The sequence below is a fragment of the Gymnogyps californianus genome, unplaced genomic scaffold (assembly GCF_018139145.2).
Source record: "Gymnogyps californianus isolate 813 unplaced genomic scaffold, ASM1813914v2 HiC_scaffold_118, whole genome shotgun sequence".
Taxonomy (NCBI): Eukaryota; Metazoa; Chordata; class Aves; order Accipitriformes; family Cathartidae; genus Gymnogyps; species Gymnogyps californianus.
In genome coordinates, this window is record NW_026113999.1 from 69,482 (window position 1) to 93,705 (window position 24,224).

The 24,224-nt window shown below is 57.5% G+C and overlaps 1 protein-coding gene across 1 annotated transcript; it reads left to right on the plus strand.

Moving 5' to 3' along the window:
* Positions 1-349: 349 nt before the first annotated feature.
* Positions 350-18,105, plus strand: LOC127027990 (adenylate cyclase type 10-like). Its single transcript, XM_050913824.1, has 24 exons — positions 350-497; positions 795-899; positions 1,971-2,009; positions 2,654-2,797; positions 3,522-3,727; positions 4,165-4,258; positions 4,576-4,664; positions 5,216-5,407; positions 5,520-5,641; positions 6,288-6,364; positions 6,666-6,855; positions 7,780-7,832; positions 9,317-9,470; positions 10,172-10,364; positions 10,911-10,997; positions 11,437-11,720; positions 12,343-12,479; positions 13,351-13,467; positions 14,148-14,402; positions 15,096-15,434; positions 16,199-16,413; positions 16,800-16,907; positions 17,066-17,244; positions 17,928-18,105. The coding sequence occupies exons 1-24, from the start codon at positions 350-352 to the stop codon at positions 18,103-18,105; spliced, it is 3,705 nt and encodes a 1,234-aa protein (XP_050769781.1).
* Positions 18,106-24,224: the final 6,119 nt, after the last annotated feature.

The following is a 24,224-nucleotide window of genomic DNA, read 5'->3' on the forward strand; positions in this document are numbered from 1 at the left end:
TGTCCTCAAAGAAGTGGGGTGGCGCTGGCCGCCTCTGAGTCAGTGGCTCAGCATCAAGGAGGGAGCCTGGGTCAGGGTGGCAGCTGCTCAGCAGGCGATGACATACGGAGGATGTCACTGTTAGCTGATTGTGTCGCTTGAGGACAGCTGACGGGTAAGCGATGACCTACAGAGGAGGTCACTGCCAGGTGATTGTGACCACCCCCATGAGGGCAGAGGGTCAGTCGTCCCGCACAGAGGCCTCGGGCTCACTGTGCAGCTTGCACTGTGCGGTGAGGTCGTCGTCCTCCTCCCAGCTGGGCATGGCCGTCTTCTCCTGAGGTACCCTGTGTGCCACAGGGCGCTGACGATGGCTTCTGCCTGGGAGAGGAAGCATCACCACTCAGACCTGGAGAAAGTAGCGGCTTTCCTCCCCAATCTCCTTGCTGAGGACTCCCTCAAGAGAGACATCCTCATTCAGACTGTCCACGGAGTGCTGCTCTTTGCGGATATTTCAGGTGGGCTGAGCAGGGAGGAGCAACCACGGACACGAGCCATTTTGGGACACGCCAGGCCCTTTGGAGCCCTGCCCCTGCCCCTCAGATGGAGTGGCCATCTTGTCACTGCTGAGGTCTTCTGCTGGGATGCCCAAAGAGAGCGGGATGGGTTATCTTGGGCGGTCAACCACTGCCACCACCAGCACTGAGCCGGGGCATGGGAAGGTGTGACCTACAGGCTCTCAGGCCGGGCAGCGTGGCTGCCAGGTCCTTTGGCCCACATGGGCATTTCCTGATTTCTGGGTGTCCCTGTTACAGGTTTTACTGCTTTGACAGAGAAATTCATCCAGAGGAGTGGCACAGACAGAGGCACTGATGAGCTGGCGCAAACCCTCAATTGCTACCTGGGTGACATTTTGGAGGGTAAGAGCCATGCTGCGGGACTGCCTGGCATCGGGCCGTGAGGCTGCTCATGGAGAGTGGAGGCAGACATGCTGGGCAGCCTGGTCCTGCCACCTTGGAAGGGCGGGGGCTTTCTGTGGCCCAGAGGAACAGCAAGAGCAGCCAGGGTCTCCTGGCGAGTCAAGACCAGTGCAGGTCCTTTCTGCTCCCCACTGTGGCCAAGGAGGCCTCTGAGGCCTTTCTCAGCAGCCACCTCTGTGCTTCTGGCATGAACACCTGGCTCAGTGATGCGTTAGGGCCCAGAGCAGGCTGGGGGCATCCAGCAAGTGCCAGCACACGAGTGACCTGAGGATGCTGGCACTGACACACCGGGGGGGGCGGGGAGAGGGAGGGAGGGAGATGGAGGGAGGGAGATGGAGATAGACCCTCACAAGCTCCTTTTCACAGCAGACATGTTGACCCTTCCGAGCTGACCGTGAGCACATTGTGGCCACCCCTTTGGCAGCCCTTGTAGAGCAAAGCAAGAGAGTCCTCAAAGATGATGAAGGGACTGGAGCATCTCTCCTATGAGGAAAGGCTGAGAGAGCTGGGACTGTTTAGCCTAGAGAAGAGAAGGCTCAGGGGGGATCTTAGTAATGTGTCTAAGACCTGAAGGGAGGGTGCAAAGAGGACAGACAGGAAGCACTTTTTGACTATGAGGGTGACTGAGCACTGGCACAGCTTGCCCAGGGAGGTTGTGGAGTTTCCCTCCTTAGACTATTCAGAAACGATCTAGCCACTGTCCTGGGCAGCTGGCTCTGTGCAGCCCTGCTTGAGCAGTGGGGTTGGACCAGATGGACCCCAGAGGTCCCTTCCAGCCTCCACCTTTCTGAGATTTGGTGGCAGCTCGAGGTCCTGCCTCCCTGCCTGCTGTGCGGGTACCAGGGCTGTGGCCGCTGTGAGCCTGGGAGACAGGCCAGAGTGGTGCTTTCCTGAGCTGTGCCCCACGCTGCACCCTCGCCCAGGTGCTCCTCTGTGGGCAGAGGGGCTTGCTCTGTGGCTTCTGGAAGAAGGTGTCCGCGTGACTCTTCCTTTCCTTCTCTCTGTCCGCAGAGATGCTGATTTTTGGAGGAGACATCTTGAAGTTTGCTGGTATGTACTTAGGACGACGATGCCCACGTGTACTGATCTGCAGCATTTAACTGTTGTGGCGGCCATTTGCTCTGCTCTCCTTCTCAGGCGGCTCTGTGCAGCACCTCGAGCCAGCTTTCTGGCCACACCCCCCCTCCCCCTGCAGTGCCCTTTCTCCAGGCTTCTCTTTCCTCCCAGGCCTGCCTGCGGCTTGGCTTTGGCAAGGGCTGTGGCTCCCCTCACTCTGCCCCCACTTGTAGGGCCCTGGGTTGGGGGTGGGCGCAAGGAAGCCCTGAGAGGAGGAGACCCCCTAGAGAGCGCAGCCAACAGTGTGTGCCGGGGTGGTGGTGAGGGGCAGGGAGGCCCTGGTGATGGCAGAGCTCAGGCTGCCAGGCTGCGAGGGAAGGAGTCGTCCCTGGCATGCTGCAGCTGCAGAGGAGCGCTCGGGACAGGGGGTGCCACCGCTGCCGGCTGGCTGCTGCTGTGGCTGGCCCGGGAGAGGAGAGGTGTTCTGGTTGCCCAGGGTGTGGTCCTCCAGGACGATGCCCTCCCACAAGCCCATCTTCCTCAGCACGTCAGCCGGTTTCTGCTGTCCCTGCCTCTGAGCGTGGGTCGGGGAGAGTCAGGTCTCAGCAGAGCCTTTACTTTCCCGTTGCTTTCCCCAGGGGATGCTGTGCTGGTGCTGTGGAGAACATCACCCCAGGAGCTGGCTAAGACCATTAGCCTGGTGCTGCAATGTAGCCGGCAGATCCAGAAGAAGTATGGGAGTCATGACACGCACGTGGGTCAGAAGGTCCAACTGAAGATAGGTACGGGCGCTGTGCCAGGTGCAGATCCGTGGCACTCTCCTGTGTCACAGGGTGCTTCTCACCGGCAGGGAATGTGGGGATCCCTACTGGGGCTAGTGCCAAAGGAAAGCATCTCCTGCAAGCATTCAAGGGGCCAGCTGTAGTCAGAGTGGGGATGGGAGACCAGGACTGCTGGGTTTGCATGCGTTTGCAGATGCAGAGGAAGCTTAAAGGCAGAGTGGGTGTCAGATCAAGTATTAGGGTCTTTGAATGTCTGCTTTAGCACAGATGTCTGCGGGAGGTAGTTATCCTTTCATTTTTTCAGGTGGGCGCAGCTTTGCGTCCTTTCCCCTGCTGGATTCTCCTCTGCCTTTCACCAAGAGCAAAGGGGAGTTGCTTTGCTTAGGGCTGTGAGAAGGGCTTTGGCAGGCTGTTGTGTTTTGTCAAGCAGACAGCTACAACGTGCCTGCATGTAAACGGAGCAGGCAGTGATCAAGCCCACCTGGTTTGCCGGGCTTCTGGGGCAGGCAGCTGGGTAAGACACCCGGCGCTCTCAACACATTGTCTCTTTCTAGACACCCGTGTCAGTATCGCCCCGAGTAGGACGGGGGATGCCCTCCCCCTCCATAATGGCCGTCTCCCCCGCTGGGCTTCAGATTAGCTTCTGAACAGCTGAGATGCTGGGGGCTGTAGAGCTCAAAATGTTCCCTGTGTCAGTTCTGCTTCTCCCTCTCTCTCTCCCCAGGGATCTCTGCAGGGTCCATGAGCCTCCTGATTGTCGGAGACCGGAGGCGGCGGTACTTCTGTATCTGTGGCCAGGCCCTGGCTGAAGTTTGTGAGGCCGAACAGCTTGCAAATGCAGGTGAAGTTATCCTCTCGGCCACCTCCTGGGAGCTCTGTGAGCAGCACCGGCTCAGGACCAAGGGTCTTGCAGGCAAAAGAGCTGTGAAGGTAGGTGGATGGGATGGCCTCTAGAGCCATTCTGAGGACCCAGACGTGACCATGAAGGAGGGAGGTGTCAGAAGGCTGAGGAGCTGAATGTGGAGAGAGTTGTAGCTGTGAAAGTGGGCAGGCAGCTGAAGCTCTTGTCCTTCCATCCCAGGGGTAACTGTGGACTGGGCTTGCTTGGTTTGAGGGGTTGGGAGGTGCTGGAAGGGTTTTAGCCCCACTAGCAATGTCCTCTGTGGGTCACGGAGCTGTTGTTGACTGCTGGGGGATGCCTGGATGATTCCTGCCCAGCTCTGGTGCTTCTGAGGAAGCACTGCTGTCCCATCCAGCCAGGTGGGCTTGTTCTCCCCTTTTCGGGGCAGTGACGGTGGAGAGCAGGCTCTGTCCCCTGGGACTCCTGGGGAGGCCAGTGGCAGTGCTTTCATTCTGTGTGTCTTCAGGTTATGGGCATGGATCGGATGTCTTGGGCAGAATGCCAAGAGGCTTTACGCAACCTTGTACAATACCCAAGGAGCCACCGCTTGGAAGGGGAAGGTGAGTGCCAACTTCACCTTGTTCTGTGATTGCCCGGAAAGATGGGGCCTGGCTGCTTCAGGGGCCAGAGAGGAACCACCTCTGCCCTCTTCCCCCTTTCAGTTAGCACTCGTGCTTTTGGCCCTCCTGTGCATCAGCTGGGGCAGTCGCTGCTGCTGCCTCCTCCTTCCAGGGGACAACTCTGCCCTGAGCATCTGGAGGTGGCAACATGAGCAAATGCAGAAGACACTTTCTCCCCCGTTTCCAGTGCCTGCCCCTGCTTTCCAACACCTCGTAGTCCCATCCTCCCAGCGACCACCTGCATTTTCTCTCCTCAGGTGCCATGAGGCCTGCTCTTCTCTTGCCCAATGATCCTAATGCAGAGGAGGTGCTTCGGAAGTACATACCAGAAGCTGCTCTCAGGAAGGTACGGCCAGGCCACCACTGCTGAGGGCTGCATTTTTGGAGGGCAGAAGAAGTGGTGCATTCTCACAAGAACAAACAAAAGAAAATGCACCCTGAGACAACAGCACGCGGAAACTGAGCCAAGGGGCACCGGTGCTGCACCATTGCGTGCGTTGTCCTCAGAGAGACACGGGTGGCGGGAGGCGGACTTCTGTCTCTCTGTCTTTTCCATGGGTATGGTTCTGGATGTGCTGCAGTCGTGACGGTGGGATAAAGGGGAGATTCCACTGAAGTCCCTAGAGCATCCCTGAGGGTCGCCCCTCATGTCCATACCTGTCCCAAGATGGGGTGTTACCGGAGCACCTTTCTCTCCTTTGTCATTTGTGTTATGATTCAGTATCTGCCTGCCGCAGGCTGGGCGGCCTGCCCGCCATTTGCACTGAGAGGAGGATTTATCCCTTCCTCCGGTAGTACCTGCTATTGCCAGTACGCCTGCTCTCCCTCGGTATCTGGTGTGGGCAGTAAGCCCCCAGGAGAGCAGGCTGGTGAAGCTGTCGTGCTCTTGTCTTGCAGCTTGATGACAGAGTGCCGCTGGACCTCTTCTCTGAGCTACGGCCAGTCACCACCCTCTTTGTCCAACTGCAGTTTGCTGCAGATATCAGCACAGTGGGTCTCGGCACGATCCTCCACAATGCCAGCAGGATGATGGTAGAAATCCTCTGTCCTCACAAGGGCGAAATCAACAAAGTCCTCCTGTTTGATAAAGTGAGAGTGGGGAGGAATCGCCTCCCCCATCCCGAGAGGGTGGGCAGTGAGCAAGAGGGAGAGACTCCCTCTTAGGCATTGTAGCAAGATGTGCTGCATCTGTCCTTGGCAGGGCTGCACGTTCCTCTGTGTGTTTGGACTCACTGGAGAAAAGCTGCCCTACGAGAGCCTTCACGCCTTGCAGAGTGCTATTCAGATCTTCAACTCATGCTCCACGATGCTCGGGGAAATCGAGTGAGCCTGTGGCAGGGGTGCGGGGGGGTGCATGCCACCTGGGACGGCGCAAGGGGCCTTACCAGAAAGAGACGTGCCTTCTAGCTTGCCCCGCCTTGTCCCTGGCAGGAAGGAGGCAGCGCCCTGAGAGATGGCAGGTGACCCCTGGGCTTAGCCCACGGCAGCCAGGCAGAGTCTCTCCAAGCACAGCCTGCTAGCCACCACGCTGGAACGAGCCCTCGCAAGGGCGAGAGGCTCCTTGGTGCCAGAGGCAGGCCCTTCTGGGCGACTGGCCCATAAATGGGGATGGGGCCAGCCACCTGATCTCAAGTTGCTGTCATCACAAGCGGTGACATCATGGGCGCCTTCTTCCCTCCCTCTTTGCTCACGAGAGGGCTGTGGCCTTCTGCAGGTCACAGCTCAGGGAATGTGGCCTCAGGGGAAGTGTCCAAAACTTCCTGCCTGCGCTCTACCCCTGTCCCTTGTCCCTTGCAACCCGGGTATGTTGCGCCCCTGAGCTCTCCATGCCCCCGAGACCCGTGCTGGCAGGGCAGGATGGCAGGTGGCCCAGGCTAGTGCCGAGGGGAGGTGCGGGAAGGGATGAAGCCGGGCGGGCAGAACTGCACCTGGGGCACTGCTGAAGCCGCACTGTTTCCCTGTGTGCCAGGGCAGTGTCTGTTGCAGTTACCGGCGGGACGGTGTTCTGCGGAGTCACTGGCCACCCTGAGAGGCATGAACACACAGGTACGAGGCGTGTGTCTGAGGCGCGGGAGGCTAGCGTGGGCCTGCTTAAGCATAGCAGTCTGGAAGAGGAAGGCAGGCTGGGAGAGGGCTTGCCCAGCAGCTGGTCAGGAACGGCCCAGGCGGTGCCGGTCCTGGCCCGGGGTGGGAGAATGGTCTCCGTGGTTGGTTGTTCCCCTGGGTTCTGCTGACCTTGCTGTGGGGTTGACCTGTGCTGGAGGTGGGGCAGCCATTGGCCTGGAAGGGCGCCGCAGGGCTGGTGGCACAGGCACATCAACACGTGCTCTCTCTCTGTCTCTGGCAGTCATTGGCCAGAAGGTGAATTTGGCAGCCCGGATGATGGTGCACTACCCTGGGCTGGTGTCCTGTGATGCAGCGACCTACGCCGCCTCTCGGCTGCCCCCTTACTACTTCAAGGAGCTGCCGGAGAGAAAGATGAAAGGCCTTAGCCATCCTGGCACCATCTATCAATATGTGGGGATCACCAAGAGGAGGTGAGTGTCCTCTGAGAAGGCTGGATGAGGGGACGGTGGCACCAAGGGTGCAGACTTGGCCAGCAAAGAGGAGTTCTGCAGAGAGAGAGAGAGACCGAGCTGGTCTCCCTTCGCTGTGGCTGAGACGGTCGGAAGCCCTGGCATGGGAGGCTTTTTGCCTCTCTCCCCGTTGTCTCCTGCTGCTGAGAGAGCGGGAGTGAAGCCACAGGGATGGGGAAGGTTTGTCTGTCTTGGTAGACACAACCTGGCCTTGCAGGCTCTGTCCAAATGGCCTTCGACTGTGCTTTCCGTGCTGTGCTTGCTCCACCACGTGCCGTGGTAACGCTGACCCACGGAGATTTTTGTCCCAGCTGCTTGTGAGCAGGAAGCTGTGGGCCAGTCCGGTTCCCATGGGGAAACATGGACCATCGGGACACTCTTCCTCATGTCTTCCTGCTGAAATCTCAGCTCTTCCTCTGGGCCAGGATTTGACCTTCTCTTTGGATGACGGTTTGAATGTTAACATTGCCGTCTCTTTGAAACTACCGGAAGACTTGAGCCAAAGGTGCCAGGTGCTTGGCATCCCAACCCGTTCAGTGACACAAGTCCTCCTTTCCAAGACACTTGTTTTCCTTGGCCAACGTGGTCAACAGCACACCCGGGCTTCTTTCACATGTCTCCGATTTCCCTGGGTTTGGCCTCTGGTGATGGACTCTTGATACGTTCTCCTGTCCTGCCGTGGCTGTTGGGCTTCTTTATGCTTGAAGCTGTCCTAGCCTGCAGCTTGAACTTTGGCTGGGGGAGTGTGCAGGGGATAACACGCTGCTCGAAAGAAAAGCAGGTACCCAAGGAGCACGTCCTGCCCCTCCATGCCAGGCTGCTTCTCTATGTCCCCTGGCTTCTCCCCAGCTAATTGACTTGTGTTTTCTTTTCCCCTGCTTCTAGCACATTTGGCATGGGTCTTACCAAGAAGAGGTCGGAGTACGTCCCCTTGCTGGGTAGGTGGAGAACGCCTTGCTCTTCTGAGCCCCAGTTTCTTCCCCTTGGTAACTTTTAGTGCCACGCTGGGAAGGGAGAAGCTTTTGCCAGGGCTGGTGTTGCCTGCAGCGGCCCTAAGGAAGTGCCGCCTGTCTTGGCCCCTACTTGGTTGATATCTTTGGGGTGGAAAGCAGGGTGAGGCGCCTGGTGCTCCCTGCCATGCTCCACACCTGGTGCGAAGGTTCCTTTCAACTCTGGAGCTGCTCACACCCTGGGGGCTAAACTGATCCCTGTCTTTGGGATCAGGAAAGAGATTTCCTTCTGCTAGACTGGCGGAGAGTTTTGGCGGTGGGTTCTCCCCCTTGTACTCCTCAGAGTTCCTTTCTTGGCAGCATCTGGGCATAGGCATGGAAATGTCAGGACACACGGGATGCCTTTAATCACTCGGTGTCTTGCCAGATGTTTTGGGCCCTGTTATGGGTTAACCCCGGTAGGCAGCTCAGCCCCACAGAGCTGCTCGCTCCCCACAGTGGGATGGGGAAGAGAATCGGAAGGGTAAAAGTGAGAACACTGCTGGGCTGAGATACAGACAGCTTAATAGGTAAAGCAAAAGCTGCACACGCGCGCAAGGCCAAATCGGGCATTCATTCCCTGCTTCCCATCGGCAGGCAGGTGCCTAGCCATCTCCAGGAAAGCAGGGCTGCGTCACGCATAATGGTGACTTGGGAAGGCAAATGCCATCACTCTGAACGTCCCCCCTTCCTCCTTCTTTCCCCCAGCTTTTCTTGCTAAGCACGGCGTCATATGGTATTGGACTAGGCCTTTGGGCAGCTGGGGTCAGCTGTTGCGGCTGTGCCCCCTCCCAGCTTCTTGTGCACCCCCAGCCTGCTCGCTGGCGGGGCGGCGTGAGAATTGGAAAAGGCCTTGACGCTGTGCAAGCACTCCAGCAATAACTAAAACATCATTGTGTTATCAACACTGATGTTTGGTTACAAATCCAAAACATAGCATCAGACGAGCTATCGTTGAAGAAAATTAACTCTAGCCCAGCCAAAACCTGTACAGGCCTGAAGACGCTGCCTTTTAGCTACCAGGAAGCGCTCTGTGGCTCATGGTACAGCGAGGAGATGCTTTGAGTCCGTTTGGGACCTAGCTGCCTGCAGCGACTCAACTCGTCCCTTCCAGTCTTGTGCTGGATCACTGTGGGGAGTTGCATGGGGCCGGCTGAATCTGTGCCTGTGGGAGGGGAGCGGAGGGGTCGGGGCAGGGAAGAGGGCATGGGAGCTGCCCTGTGGGGCAGGCGGGCAGGTGGGCCCACTACCCCTCTGAGGAAGGCAGAGGTGGAAAAGCTAGGACGAGTGGGCAGTAAGGAGGCCTGGGTGTAGGCAGGCTGGCGGATGCGGTGGCGGGGAGGGAAGCTGCGGTGGAGGGTGCTAGCAAAAGGGATGGCTCTTTTTGCTTTTCAGCACACCCCAGCAGCTCCTTTTCTTGTTTGTCTTCACAGGTCGGGAGAAGGAGATTGACCTCTTTGTCAGGTGCTTGAAAGCCTATGAGGATTTTGGACAAAGGCACATCCTGGCATTTGAGGGCACGATGGGCTCCGGAAAGAGCCACTTACTTACTGAACTGGCCTATTTAGGCCAGGTGGCTGGCCACAGGTACAGGTTTTTAGCTTTGGGACACTGCCCCTGCCCATCCCCTGACAGCCATGGAACACTCCACCCCCTCTGCTGGTGCACCTGGCCCTTGGACTGCAGCCTCACGACAAAGCCTCCTGGAGACACTCCCTAGGAGCACCTGCGTGCTCTGCTCTCACCTCTGCCTCTTTGGGGAGTTGGAGGTGGTTCCTTGAGCCATGGCCTTTCCTCCTTCACCTCTGGGCCAGGCACAGATAGAAGGGAAGAGCCCAAGCTCAGTGCTTTTCATCTGACTCCAGACCCAACAGACAGCAGGGTGGCCTGTCTCAGAAGCCCTCTGCCTGTTTCCCAGAAGGAGCACTGGGGCAGAAAAGCTTTCCTGTGGTCTGGGAGGCAGACTGCTAAGCTCTGGAATCCAAAGGCAAACTCACCACTTGCTCCATCCTTGCCTCTTAGCCCTGTGAGTTCCTCTGCAGGGGGGGCGTAGCGAGACCTGGGCCAGCGCTGCGGAGACACAGGGTCTGGACCCGGCTCTCCCGGTGGCTTGGCAGCAACTGCCCCTCTGTGCCCTTTCTCGTACGAGGAGTGAAAAGCTTGGCCTTCTCTGCAAAGCCCTTTGAGATGGGTGGCTGAAGAGCGCCCTCCAAGGGCATCTCCACCCCTTTTGTCTTAGAAGGCTTGGGCTGTTGGGGATCTCAGTCCCTTTTGCTTTTGCACCGCAGGGTCGTTGCCATGGAACTGCTAGAGCTCAACGTGAGGCAGTCCTTCTCTGCCATCCGTACACTGATGGCCAGGGCCCTGGGCCTCCAGGACTGTGAACCGTGCAGTGCCAGGCAGCACATGCTGCAGACAAAGCTCCGAGGGACAATTGAGGAGAGCAGCTATTGCCTGCTCAATGACATTTTCCTTGTCGAGGTGAGAGCGAGAGGCCTCTCTGGCCCTGGAGAAGGCCTTCTCGTAAGCTTTTCTGGGTCTGACGTCGTGTGGGCACGCTGCTGGGAGGGCCTTAGCTCAGGAGTGGGAATCGCAGGGGTCGTAGCACACGTTTCCCATTCCTGGGCCCAAGGGGCTCCCTGTCTGTGGTGAGTTCATGTCCCGCGCTGCATCCAGCAGTGCCCGGTGCCTTGTTCAGCACCCTGGAAGTGGCACTGGAGAGAGGCTGTTGCTGACCTCGTGCTGAGGTCACCGCTCTGTGAGTGGTCTGCTCCAGCCAGCCTAAGACTCCCACAGCCAGAGAACCAGCTCTTCAGCCCACCCCCAAGCCCCAGCTCTGCCAGAGACCCTCAGCAGAGAGCCTCTGCTTTAGGCTCCAGGTGAAGTCCCCTCTGTGGCTCCTTGCACCTGTGTTGGGGAGAGGTAGGGTGTTGAGGCCAGCAGAGGCGGTTTGCTCTGTGGTCTTGCTTGGGTAGGTGTGCCTAGCCCTGGAGCGATGTTCCTTCCTGACTCTGCTTTTCTGGCCAGTTTCCCATTTCGGACAAGGTTCGCGAGATGCGTGAAACTCAAAGAAAAATGGAATTGCACTCGACTTGGGCGAAAGTGCTAGAGAAGGTGAGCATTTCTCCTTCCTTCCTTCCTCCTGGGCAGAGAAGGAAAACAACCCTGCCGGCTGCAGGCTCTGTACCACAGCAGGTGGGCTGTACCCAGGGCGGGACGACCACACGCCTGGATCATCGCCCTTGCAGGGCCTGAGAAACCCCCCCGCAGCCCCACCAACACACCCAATAATTTTCCTCCCGTAAAGTGTGCCCTGGAGGAGGAACAATGGCTTCTGCATTCCCTTGCCCAAGCTCCCTCCTTCTGCAGGGCAAGTGATGTTAGGTGTGACCTTGAAGTCTCAAAGAAATTAAGAGTCGGTAAGCTTCTGAGCAGGGAAGTGGCTGGGGAGAGACTTCAGAGCATCCTCTCAAGAGACAGGGGCTAAATCTCCTCTCCTGGAAGACACTTGAGAATCCACCAGATTCCTCGCAGAACAACTTGCTTTTTTCAGGTCATTGGAGGAGAATTTGGCATATTTGTCATCGACAATGCCCATTTCATCGACCCTGCCTCCTGGAGTATCATGTCACCCGTGCTCCGAAACGTCTCCCTCTTCATGGTCGTGAGCTTAGCTCCGGGCTACGCGAGAACAGAGAGCTTTTGCAAAGCCGCAGCAGACAACACAACGTCTCCAAAAATCACCTATCTTCATCTGGACGAGCTGAAACCTTCAGCTGTGGTGCAGAAAGTCTGCCAGGAGCTTGGAGTGGTCAGCATCCCCAGGGATCTGGCAAGGTAAGTTCGAGGCAGGGGAGCTCTTCCTGAGGGCTTGAACCTATGCAGACCATGGAAGGGAATCAACCCCCCAGGAAAGGCAGTGCAGGGCCGCTAGAAGCATCACTGACTCTAGCGAGTACCAGAGGTGGGTTGCTTGTTATCCCTGGCCCCGGCAGGTGTGAGCTGAGAGTGGGCAACTCCCTAGACACAGAGTGTGGGAGGTGTCAGCCCTTTGCTGTTGCACAGGGAGGAAGGGAGGAAGAGTCCCGAGGCCAAGTGTGGCTGGAGTGTGAAAAGGCCTTGGTCTAAGTGGCCAGGCTATGGGGGAGATTCCCTGGGGCAGAGGTCCGCCTTGCTGCCAGAGAGGATCTAGGCTCCTGAGGAGAGGAAAGGCAGGGCTCGCTGCTCTGTGCTTCGGGCATTGTCCGCAATTCTTCTCCCATGGACTTCAGCGAAGGCTAGAGGTTCAGGGGGGCCCAAAAGCCCAAGGCAGCGGGAGGACCATCCCTTTCAAAAGTGAGGTGTAGCTGTGACAAAGATGCTGGCTATCCTGTTATGCCCGAGTGACTCGCTGCCCACCTGAACTGTGTTTCACCTTACTTTCCTTGTGCTGATCACTGCCGGGTCTGCTCCTGCCCAGGTTCCTGATCCAAAGAAGCTCGGGGAACCCGTATTACTGCGAGGAGCTGCTGCGCTGCCTTCGTTGCAATGCCATGCTCTTGTTCCGCACCCGGAGGCAGGGTGAAAAAGCAGAGGACAGCTGGGAGAGCCTGATCAGTAAGCACCTTTGCAGCTGACTAGCCAGTTGCTGTGGCACATTCTCCGCAGCACAGGTTTGCCCCGTTGTTCCCCCATGGATCTGGGCAGAGTCAGATCTTGCAGCGGTGCAAAACTTGGTCTGGCGGAGGTGTGGGCTCCTGCGTGCCTTTCTGTGGGGACAGCCAAAGCAGGGGCTAGCAGTTTTGGTGGCTTGGAGGGGCCTAAATTCTTGGGCTGGGGGTTGGGGGGCTAAACCACAGGGGAAATCGTTCCGGAGCACCTGTGCTTCTGGTGGTTCTTAGGCATTCTAATGGGCATGTAATTTACCTTGGCCAAATACCAGCTCACTTGAGAACAAACCCCAGCTTGAGGTGAGGGACAGGCCTGGGAAACGTGAATCCAAAACCATAAATCCCCACAAGGGTGCTGGTAATGGAAGAAAACAGTGGTAATGCCACCGAGAAAGCAATGCCAGCCAGAGTGCCATGGCCTTGGGAACAGCCAGGACTGACGCTACATTGTGCACGATCACCGGCAATTTCTCTGGCTGTGGAGGCAGCGCTGTCGAAGGCAGCAATGCTGCTGCTTTCTGTCCCGGGGCGTTCAGTCGCCCCCTGGGAAATCTGGAAGCTTTGGCTGAGGGACTGTTTGGGAAAGCTGGTCTGAAGGCAGAACGTCTCTGGGAGGGCTATGCAAAGAAACGCTTGCAGTGGAAACTGTTTCGCTCTGCTTAATGACCACGCTCAGCACAGGCAGGTCAGTGCGCCCGCGCTGGACTATGTAAGGTGGAACTTGTCCCATCTCAGGTGACTTTTGAAACGTTGGCAAGCTGCAAGTCACTTTGCAAATTGCCTTATTTGTGCTCTCTTGCTCCACCCAGCATCTGCAGTCGAGGCTTCACCTCTCGCAGCAACATTGAGCTCCAGCGTGAGGAACGATGGCAGCGTCTGCACCATCAGACCAGACGTGAACCTGGAGAACATGGTGCTGCCCGCCACCTTGAAAGGTGAGGGGCTGAGCGCCGCTCTGCCGGCTCGTGGCTGTGCTGGGGCCCCTACCCGCGGCATCGGGTAGAGGGAGGCTGGGCATCTGTGTGCTGCAGAGTCACCCTCTCAGCCTGGGGGCTCTGCTGGGAAGGTGGCTCGGGTACAACCAAAAACAGGCCTGGGGTTGTGGGCAGCTGTTTTTCCCTGTTGGGTGTAGACCAGCTGTGAGCCTGCTGGCTGCTTTCCAGCAGCAGGTAGGAGAGAAAAGGTTATTGGTGCAACACTAAAATGGCTGTAGCCATTTGTATGAACCTCGAAGAAATGTCATGCTAAAGCATTCCTGCGATTAAGTTGTTTTGTCCAAAGAATAAAGAAGAAAACCAAAAGACAGGAATAGTATCGTCTGGCCAAGTTAAGACAACCGTTGTGGGGAGCTCTGAGTCCACCTCTGAGGTGGGGAAAGTTCTCTGTTCTCTGTGGGCACTGTTGGGCAAAAACCTCCTCCAGACCTGGCAGGGTGCATTATTGTGAAGCGGAGCCATTTTGAAGACGCCTGCCATGCGTTGCGAATGCCCAGCAGGTGCAGTCCTGAGGAGAGGAGGCCAAAGTCCACCCCCTTTCGTGTGTTGAAACTTTCCAGCCTCTCCAGCCTCAGCATGGGGAACAGGCAAGAGAGAGACGTGGTGCTTCTTTTTGACAGAGATTGTGCTGGCTCAGCTGGACCGGATAAAGCCGCTGAAGCAGATGGTTTTGAAGTTTGCCGCTGTCATCGGGCCGGTGTTTACCACCCAGCTGCTGTCACACATCCTTCCCGCTGGCGTCAGGCACAAGATGAATTGCTTGTTGGACATGCTGGTGAGCGACAACATCCTTAAGTGGCTGAAAAACACAGAGGTGCCAGAAGATGTCCAAGATCCCACCAAGGGGCCAGCCACCTCTCCGCAGGCAGAGAGAAGTAAGTGGTAGCAGTAAGGTGGACAAGGGAGCTCCCCGCTGTGTCCCGGCAGGGCTCCCCCAGGGCATGGTGCGCTTTCCCCCCCGGTGCTGGGTGGGTGGAGCTCAGGCAGGCATGGCTGTTCGGGATGGGTTGTTCAAAGATCTTACAAGTCAGTCTCAAAGCACGCTGACTTTGCGCTGGCGGGAAGTTCCCACCAGCCGTCCCAAGTGCCTCTGCTCCCCTGCCTCCAAGCGCTGCTCGTAACACAGGCATGGGAGGGCGTCTGGAATCCCTGACATCCTCTCCCAGCTGCCTGCAGCATCCAGATCAAAGATGCCCTCCAGAGTGCCCTGGGGCCTTCAACAGGCTTTTATGCAGCTTTGATTCCCCTGTGGCGCAGGAAGGGAAGCTCAGGAGGCTGGGGACTTGCCTGGCCAAGAGCGGGGAGGAAGTGCTGGCTGGGGCTTGCTTCGGCTGGTGGCAACACCCCCAGCTCCTGCCTGGAGCGCAGCTGAGCACTGCTGTCCCCAGGGCTGTGCTAGCATCAGCAAGGCAAGCCGGGCCCTTTTGCCCCGTGCTGCAAGGCTCAGTGTGCAGCAGCGCTGGTTTGCTGCCAAGGATGCGCACCAAGGCATGACTTCTGTGCCCCGGTGGGACGGCCCTGAGCCCTGGCCCCAGCTCGGGCTGATGCAAAGGCCCTTTGCCTTGCAGGTGTGGAGAGGCCCTCTCCGAGCAAGAAGACCGTGGAGCGGCAGCCTGGTGTCCTGGCCTTCTGTGTCCCGCTGCTGCGGGAGGCTGCCTACGAGCTGTGGCCCGAGAGACAGCGGGTCGCCTTGCACCACAAATGTGCCGCCTTCCTGGAGCAGCACGCGCACAAATGCGAGAGCTGCTGCCAAGGGGACTTTGTTGCCTTCCACCACTTTGCCGTCACCAGCACCCAGGACGGACGGAGCTGTCAGGGCCCTGCGGACCCGGGTGACTCACGCAGCTGGGAGGCCTTGGTGCTTGCAGGAGAACAGCTGAAGAGGGATAGGACCCACGCCACTGAGGGTATGCTGTGCACCATGCTCCGCAGCCCGGGCCCTCTGGGAGCCCAGCGGGGTGTGCTGGGGATCGGGTGGGAGGAGATCTGCTAGGGACGAGCCCAGGAGGTGAGGACGACCACTGCAGACTTTCCTCAGTGTGTCGGGACCCTTGCAAGGATCCTTGCAAGCCCGCCGGGAGAGGGAGAGCAGCTCTTACCGCGGGGTACGTGGGGAGGTGTCTAGCCCCCTGTTTCCTTTCCAGATGCTGCAGATGCTCCGCAGCAGCAGGCGGCTTTCATGGAGGAGGATTTTGGGTGAGCAGACAAGGTTTTGATTATTTTTGAAGGCAGGGAGCTCAGGGTCTCCAGAGGAGACAAAGGAAGTGCCAGTTGTGACTCTAGCTTAGGGAAGAGGCTTTCTGTGGGGTGGGAGCTGGGAGGAGATGGCCATGGAGATGAGGGAGTGCTTGAGGAAGCCCATGGGCTCAGAGTGATCATCACACTACGCTGGAGCAGCCCTTGCTTGCCAGTTCCTACAGAGTAGTGCTGCAAAAGCTGCAGGGGAAAAGCCGCCACGGGGACTCGGATGGTTTGCCTGTGGGAGGTGACAGAAAGCCCAGCTTGTCTTTGCCCCCCTACCTATAAAGCACCTGTATGAGTCGTGCCTGCTCTGCTTTGAACAAAGGGCTTTTGATGCCATCCCTGTGGGGAGAAAGACCAGTATAGGTGATGCGCGTGTATTCTTTGCTCTCTTCTTCCCCTGGGAACTGTCCTCTGACTAGTGTGGCAGGGCGGTTTCTGGCAAAGAGCAAGCAGACAACTGAGCTGCCCAGCAAGACCGACGGGAAGCACAACAGCGCATGCTCATGTGAATGCAAAGTCATCGTGGAATCGGTGCTTGTGCCTTTGGCTCGCCACTACATGGCAATGGGCGATGCTGCCAGAGCCTTTTACTACCTTCTGGAGTGTGTGGCTGCCTACCTGCATGCCTCCAACAGCTACATGGTGAGTTGCCCTGCTTGCCAGCACCCACTGTGCACGCAGTCCTCCCTGGCTCTGGGCAGGACCGCTTCCCCGTTGCAACAGGGCATGCCTTCGCGGGGCCTTGCAAGGGAAATGCTGGGGTCAGACCCTGACTTTTTCCTCGGGTTTGCCTCTTCTGCGGCAAGAGGCACGGGGCACTGGGCCCTTAGCACGAGGGGCATTAGCAGGGAGGCAGTCTGAAGGATCACTGGTGCCTGTGCTCTGAGCCAGTGTGACTGTGTTTGGGCGGGCATCACCAGGGGCAGAAACAGGCCCTCTTAAGACAGATGCCAGAAGCAACGGGGAGGACGAGGCTGGCCTTGGGCTCTGCACCCATGCTCACCAGCTCTCTGTGTGCTTGCGCAAAGGCCCTCATGAAGCTGAACGAAGCGGAAGTCCTGAGGAACTCGGTAGAGAAGAAAGCGAATGGGATAGCCCGCTTTGAAGAGGCCATCTTCTTCAGCCTCAAAGGGGAGGTAAAGAGACAGGGAGGTCCGGAGGGATCTCCTGGGGGACAGAGCTGGATGCCTTCCCCAGTTGCAGGGGATATGCCTGGCATCTCCAGCCACTGGCAGGTTCCTGCAGTCTCTTGGGCAACTAGTCCATATTGGGATGTTTGCCTTTTCCTGTGCAGGTCTGCTGTCTTATGGGACGCATGAAGCTGGCAAAGAAAATGATCAGGGAGGCTTTGAGCCTGCTCAAAAGGCAATTCCCCAAGACCTCCGTTGGAGCCTTTGTCAAGTCTCAGGTGGAACAGTTGCCGTGTGCTGCTTATGTGTCCAGAAGAGCATCCTCCCTTCCGCAGGAGGCCCGGTAAGAAGCAGAACTGAGAACCCAGGGGAGGAAGAGCCATTTCCTACCTGGTCCCAGGCATCCAGGCCCAGACCTGCCTAGACTTGAGGCCACACCGAACCTGACGCGCAGGCCTGAGCAGGACCGAGGCATTAAGGAGCGATGTGCGGGTAGAACAGGGAACGGCAGAGCCCCACACTCCCTCCCCCCCCGCGCAGTCATGGGAACAAAGCACGCCTTTGGATAAAAAGCAGCTCGCAGCCGGGGCTGTGTCTGCCGGCACATGTTGGCTGCGGCAGAGGATTGGTGGTGGCTGGGAGAGAGAGGGCTGTAAACAGGGAGTAGAGGCTGAAGAGGGGCAGGGGGTCTGGAGGCAGGACCAGGACATGGGGAAGGAGCAGGAGGTGGAGGTGAGGTGTGAGAACGAGGAAGCTCAGAGGGCGATATCCGTTTTCCTGCCGGTTCCTGGCTTTGCTCGGCCCCCCTGGTGCTGTAGCGCCAACACGCCCTCTTGAGCGGTCAGCTTCCCCCGGTGACATTTCTTTGTTTGCCCCCTTCCGCTCCGGCAGCCCTCCCTCCATCAGCTCCCTTTCCTCCGAGGAGGTGTACCTGGCTTGTCCGCCGCCCTGCTTTCCCCTGGCCCTGTCCGATTTAGCACTGTACAGCTAGAGGCTCCGGGCCCAGCAGTTTCTCTTGTGTGGCAGGAGGAAGAGGCTAGCCTGGCTGCTGCGGCAGAGCTGCTGCCTTTCCTTACTGGAGCACGTCTTCAGCCTGGAGGGCACTTCCAGCGGACAAATGTTCTCCCGCCTGGCAGCGCGCATGAAGGCCAACACGGACAGGGCAGCGGACTCCTATCAGGCAGCAGACTCCCGCCACAGATAGACTTAAAACAGAAGGGTGGAAATGAAGTTCTCATTAAACATCTCCTTTACTATGACCTTTGTCATTGGGCCTGCCTTTCTTTCTGAGGCATGGAAAGATACACTGTCTTATCTTTTCTGTTGAGGGCAACTGTTGCTCCATCAGTGATGGCTAGAGCTCTCTCGCAGGCCCTGGTGCAGACTCGTGATTGAAGACGCTTCTGATTTTAGGTCCCACGAAAACCAGAGACCCTCTAAAACCCCAGCCCTCTCTGTTGCTCTTGTTCCTCACCACCCATGTACGTCAGCCAGCTACTGCTGCTCCCTATCTTTCCTCAGCTAAAGGGGAGGGGTTCCCAGGGTTTGGGGGTCCCAGGTTTGGGGGGTCCAAGGTTTGGGGTCCCCAGGGTTTGAGGTTCCCAGGTTTGGGCGTTTCCAGGGTGGAGGGGTCCCCAGGGTTTGGGGGCCCTGGGATTTGGGGGCCCCAGGGGTCTGGGGGTCTCCGGCTTGGGGGGCACACCTGGGGTTTGGGGGTCCCCAGGGTTTGAGGGTGCTGGGCTGGGGAGGTCCCAGGGTTGGGGGGGTCTTCAGAGTTTGGGGGTCTCATGTTTGGGGGTCCTAGGTTTGGGGGTTCCTGAGGTTGGGGGTACCTGGTGTTTGGCGGTCCCAAGTTTGGGAGTTCCCAGGCTTGGGGGGTCCTGGGGTTGAGGATCCCCAGGATTTGGGGGTCCTGGGGTTTGGGAGTCCCCAAGGTTTGGGGGTCCCCGGGGTTTTGGGTCCCTGGGGTTTGAGGGTGCCAATGTTTCAGGAATTGCATGTTTGGCGGCCCCTGTTTTGGGGGATGCTGGGTTGGCAGTTCCTGGGGTTTGAGGGGTGTCCGGATTATGGGGGGGTCCTGGAGTCTGGGGTTCCAGGTTTGGGGGTCGTAGGTTTAGAGGGGTCCCTGGGATTTGGGGTTGCAGGGTTGGGGGGTCCCAGGGCTGAGGGGTCCCCAGATTTTGGGGGTTCCTGGGGTTTGGGGGATCCAAGGGTCTGGGGATATCAGGTTTGGGGGTCCCAAGCTTGGGGGGGGGGGGGCTGGAATTTAGGGGTGCTGGGTTGGAGTGTCCCAGGGTTTTGGGATCCCCAGGGTCTGGGGGTTCCCTGGGTTGGGGTGTCCCTGGGGTTTGGAGGTCCCAGTTTTGGGGTTCCTGTGTTTTGGGGGGTCCTGGGGTCTGGGAATCCCAGGTTTGGGGGGTCCGTAGGATTTGGGGTCCCCAGGGTTTGTGGAGTTCCATGTTTGGGGGGGATCCAAAGGTTGAGGGTCCCGGTGTTTGGGGGTTCCTGGGTGTCCCAAGTTTGGGGGTGACTTTGGCAGGGTTGAGGCAGTGCCACGGCTTCAGCTCCAGCAGGGCGGGGTCAGTGGCCCCCCAGCCCCAGCACCATCACTGTTAGGGGGGCCTGGGGGTGCAGGGTGGCCCCCACTGCCCCACCCCCAGGCGCCCCTGCCCCCACTGGGATGAGCCAGGGAGCCCAGGGCTCCCAGCACCCCTAGCCCCTCCCAGTCCCTCCCAGTGCCCCCAGCGCCCCCAGCCCCCCGCACCTGGCTGTGGCAGGAGCCCACCATGGGCACCCCCAAGTCCCCCTTGTCCCCCAGCCCCTCCCAGCACCTCCAGCCTCTCCTAGTGCTCCCAGTGCCCCTCCAGTGCCCCCAGTGCCCCGTTCCTGGCTGTGGCAGAGCCCACCATGGGCTCCTCGCAGGCTCCCCAGTCCCCCCAGTTCCCCCAGTGTTCCCAGTGCCCCCAGCACCCTGCAGCTGGCCATGGCAGGAGCCCACCATGGGCACCCCCAGTCTGCCCAGTCCCCCCACTGCTCCCAGTGCCCCCAGTGCTCCCAGTGCCCCCAGTGATCCCAGCACCCCCAGCCCTTCCCAGTCCCTCCCAGTGTTCCCAGTGCCCCCAGTGCCCCACATCTGGCTGTGGCAGGAGTCCACCACCAAGACCAGGTGGAGCTGCAGGGCCATGGCTGGCCGGGGTCACCGGCGGGGTCACCAGCAGCGTCACCTCCATCACCATCCCCCAACGCACCTGAGCAGGGCCAGAGTAAATCCACGCACCCTGTGCAGGGAAGGGGCAAAATGAGCCTCCGCAAGCAAGAGAGGGGAAAAACTCAGCTGTCCCAAGAGGGACATGATGAAAGCAAGAAACCTGAGCAAGGCAGTGACCAAACTGGATGCCTGAAGCAAAACATAAAAAGAAAAAAGCCTCCCTGAGTGGAGCAGGAGCCAAACTCACTGCCCTGAGCTGAGCAGGAGTACAACTAACTGCCCCAAGCAGGACTGGGGAAAACCAGATGCCATGAGCAGGGCAAGGGCCACACCAGCCAGCTCAAGTGAGGCAGAAATAACAACCAGCTGCCTTGCCAGGGCAGGCGCAATACTCACTGCCCTGCAAACAGGTCAAGGAATTAAACCTGATGCTAAAAAGCCACCCACGAATGTTTTTCGGAGCTCGAGGGTGAGAGAGCAGCTGGGTGGGGGCCTGGCAGCCAGCCAGGGTCAACCCAGTGCCGTTGCTGAAGGTCTTTCTTTGGTAGCGCTAGTTCAGAGTCAGCCTGTGGCTCTATATTGGGGGGCAGATAAAATTCATTGGAAATGAACCTGTAAGAGACCAGGTGCTTTGCTACACGAGTCTCATGGACACAGTCCTGTACCTGGCAAGAGTGGAAAAGAAACCCTCAGCAACCCGAATGTGGCAGGCAAAGCTGTGAGCAGGCACACATACAGCCCTGGGCAGGTTTTTATTCATCTGGCTGGTGTGGCTCCAGGAAGAGGCAGGAGCTCTGCCAGCAGATAAACAGCCCTTCGCCAGCAGTGCGTGGGGAAGCCCAGCACCTGCCGGCTGCGGGAGGTGCCTGGGCGGTGGCGGCTGCATGGGGACACATCCCCATCTAGCCCCGTGTCAGAAAAGGGCAGTGATGCGGCCCGGGCCCGGCGCTTGTGAGCTCACCTGGCCAGGGCTTGGGATCCTGAAAAGCAGGCCAGTGAAAGCTGTCTGAAAAGGTTTGAAGATTTCACCAGCAGGAAGATTGGTAAGGTGTGTACGCAACTGGCGTGCAACTTTCTCTTCCTGCAGCAGGAGATTTCCCAAAGCAGTACACTCTTTCACAAGTTGTTCGTGTTGGGCTTTTTGTGTTCTTTTCGGGTGAGATGAGAGTTCCCGTGGGAAGACAAGCATGTTCTCTGCTCCGACAGAGCTGCTTTGGCTGAGAACAGTTTCCTGCCACCCAAACCATGACATGTTGAAGGCTATTTCATGTAGTATTTCAGGATAATTTCTGAACCCTCTTGGTCTCTCCATAGCTTGTGGAGTATCCCAAGTACTTGGATCTTCAGCCATACACGTCTCAGACAGCTGGAGAACCGCTCCTCTACACCTTATATGCTGTCCTGGTACATAGCGGTGGCAACTGTCATGCAGGACACTATTTCTGCTACACAAAGGGAAAGAGCAACTTCCTTCCTAACGGGGGAAAAATGTGTGCTGGGGAAGACAAACCTTCACAGCAGTGTTACTGGCAGCCAAGGTTTTGGGGGAGAAGGTCTCCTTAGGGGCTGGACTGGATTTGTTTTGGCGTACTCTTAGTTCTGTAGTTTTCTGCCTGTGTTTTTGTTGAGAAACCATGCAGTTCCTCTCCAGATATCGATGCCTTTCTTTGCAGGCCAGCAATGGACTGTGGTAGGAGATGAACGATATGTCTGTGGGTGGTCATGGCATTGACCCAGTTCTGAGGCAGCAAGCCTATTTACTGTTTTAGGTCAGGTAATAACAAGTATTAAAATGTGTTCAGAATACATTTCCTTTTCCTGGCTTTGCTATTTTTCTTCTCGTCATCCTGAGTGTTTCTCTTTGTGTCATAAGAGACAATTACTACCTGCATCATTCAGTGCTGTCAGATCTGAACTACTCCACGTCAGTCCTTAGCTTCCCTTGCTGGGCTTTAGGCTGCTGCCCTGGTGTAAACTGCTACTTGTCTGCTGGCTAATGTAGAGAAGAGTACTTAAAGGGGGCCTACAGGAAAGATGGGGAAGGACTCTTTATCAAGGAGTGTGGTGATAGGACAAGGGATAACGGTTTCAACTGAAAGAGGGAAGATTTAGATTAGATATTAGGAAGAAATTCTTTACTGCGAGGGTGGTGAGACACCGGAACAGGTTGCCCAGAGAAGTTGTGGATGTCCCATCCCTGGAAGTGTTCAAGGCCAGGTTGGATGGGGCTTTGAGCAACCTGGTCTAGTGGAAGGTGTTCCTGCTCAGGAAGAGCTCAGGGCGACCTTCCAGAGACTCAGACAGCTCTGCCAGCTGGCCTGCCTGCCCACAGGTCCCTCCAGGAAAAGCTTCAATCCGTGTTCAGCTTTTGGGATCGCCTTGCCAAAACAATACTAATTTGGAACCAACAGGCAGAAAAGCCAAAGCCAGAATTAAAAACACTTGTTAGCCTTGCACATGTAATTCACGGGGTGTTTCCTTCTCTGTAGGTTTTGTGAAAAATTGGTGGAAATACCCAGTCCGAGAAGTTTATGTTATGGGATTTTGAAAGCAGTGTGCTTGCATTTGCCCATCTTGCAATCTCTTCTTTTTAAATAGGGATTTGAAGTCACTCGAACAGAAATGGGCTGGATGAGCTGACAGCAAGGGGGACTGGAACGGGCTGAACGGCCGGGCCCAGAGCGTGCTGCTCAGTGGCACCAAGTCTAGTTGGAGGCCAGCAACTAGTGGTGTCGCCCAGGGGTCAGTACTGGTTCCGATCCTGTTTAACATCTTCCTTAACTAATGGTCTGGGTGATGGGCAGAGTGCACCCTTAGCACCCAAGCTGCTGAGTGCATCCCTTGGGATGCACTAGGGTGCGTCAGCGCGGAGAGGCGTCTCCCTCCTCCAGAGAGGAGGCTGCTGGGGCCCTGCCGCGGTTGTGGTGCCGGGTGGGTGCGAGGGTGCGGGGCAGTGCCGAGTGCCCCCATGGGCTGTGGGCACCTGGCTGCACGTGGGAGCTGTGGGCACGGATTGCTCCGTGCAGAAAACGGGGTGCCCCGCACCCCTCAGCTGGCGCTCTGCTCGCCTGCCCATGGCTCGTGTCCTCTCGACCCTGACCATTGTGACCTGCCTGCTCTGCACGTGCTGAGAAGGAGACCTGACCCCAGCAGGCCGAGGGGACCAAAGCTGGGCACGGTAAGGAGATGTCACTGGTGCAATTCTCACTTTCTATGGCCATGTCACCCCTTGTTGTTCTTACTTTCTGACCTTGCTCTGCCTACATCTGTCACTGGGTCTGCTCTTGCCGAGGCAGGGTCACTTTTAACTAAAACTTAAGAAAACTTTTAACTTCAGAAAAGAATGCCCATGAATTGAGAAGCCAGTTTAAACATCTTACAGCAGAAATCTCAGTCGAGTCTGGCCAGTAACTAACTTGGCACTCCAGAATACCCTACCTCTAAACACTTCATGCAGCCGTCTAATACAGAAGTTTGGCAAAAAACCCTCCCAAAAACTCACCGTTTTCTCTTCCTCCACAGACAGATCACACAACCCACTATCAGCCCGAGCAGCATGGAGGCCAAGACCACCACGGCACCTTCTATACAGTACTTCTGGAAATCCATAGGATCCCTAGCATTTGAGTTTCTCTTGCCATCCACACCTGGAGGAACAATTCTGCACGTTAATGCGTCCTGTGCACTACTGGTAATCTCACAGGAGGTCTGACATTGCCAGGAAATGTTCTTTCTCACTTTGTTAACATCTCTGAAACAGTGAACATCCTGGGGCTGCAACATTTCCTCGGTTTCAGTGGAAACAAAGGAACCTCCCAAAGCCGTTGCAAATAACTGCACGCTGGAGCCTCTCTTTCTCCTCTCAGCTTTGTTTACGCTCTGGGATGGCCGTAATCCAGTTTTCCCAGGGTCATGGGTTTGCTCCCCTTCTTGGCCACCCTTCACATTTGCACACAATTGTTTTTGCGCTCGCCCACCCTCCCTCTCCAAGGCTTGCTAGTGCTGCTGCATGGAGGCTCTCTCTGACCCTTTGGGACAAGTCGTACCACTGAACAGAATTCACGAGGCCTGATGGAGAGCATGTGGGGGAGCGCAGCTGTTTGACCAATCGCTCC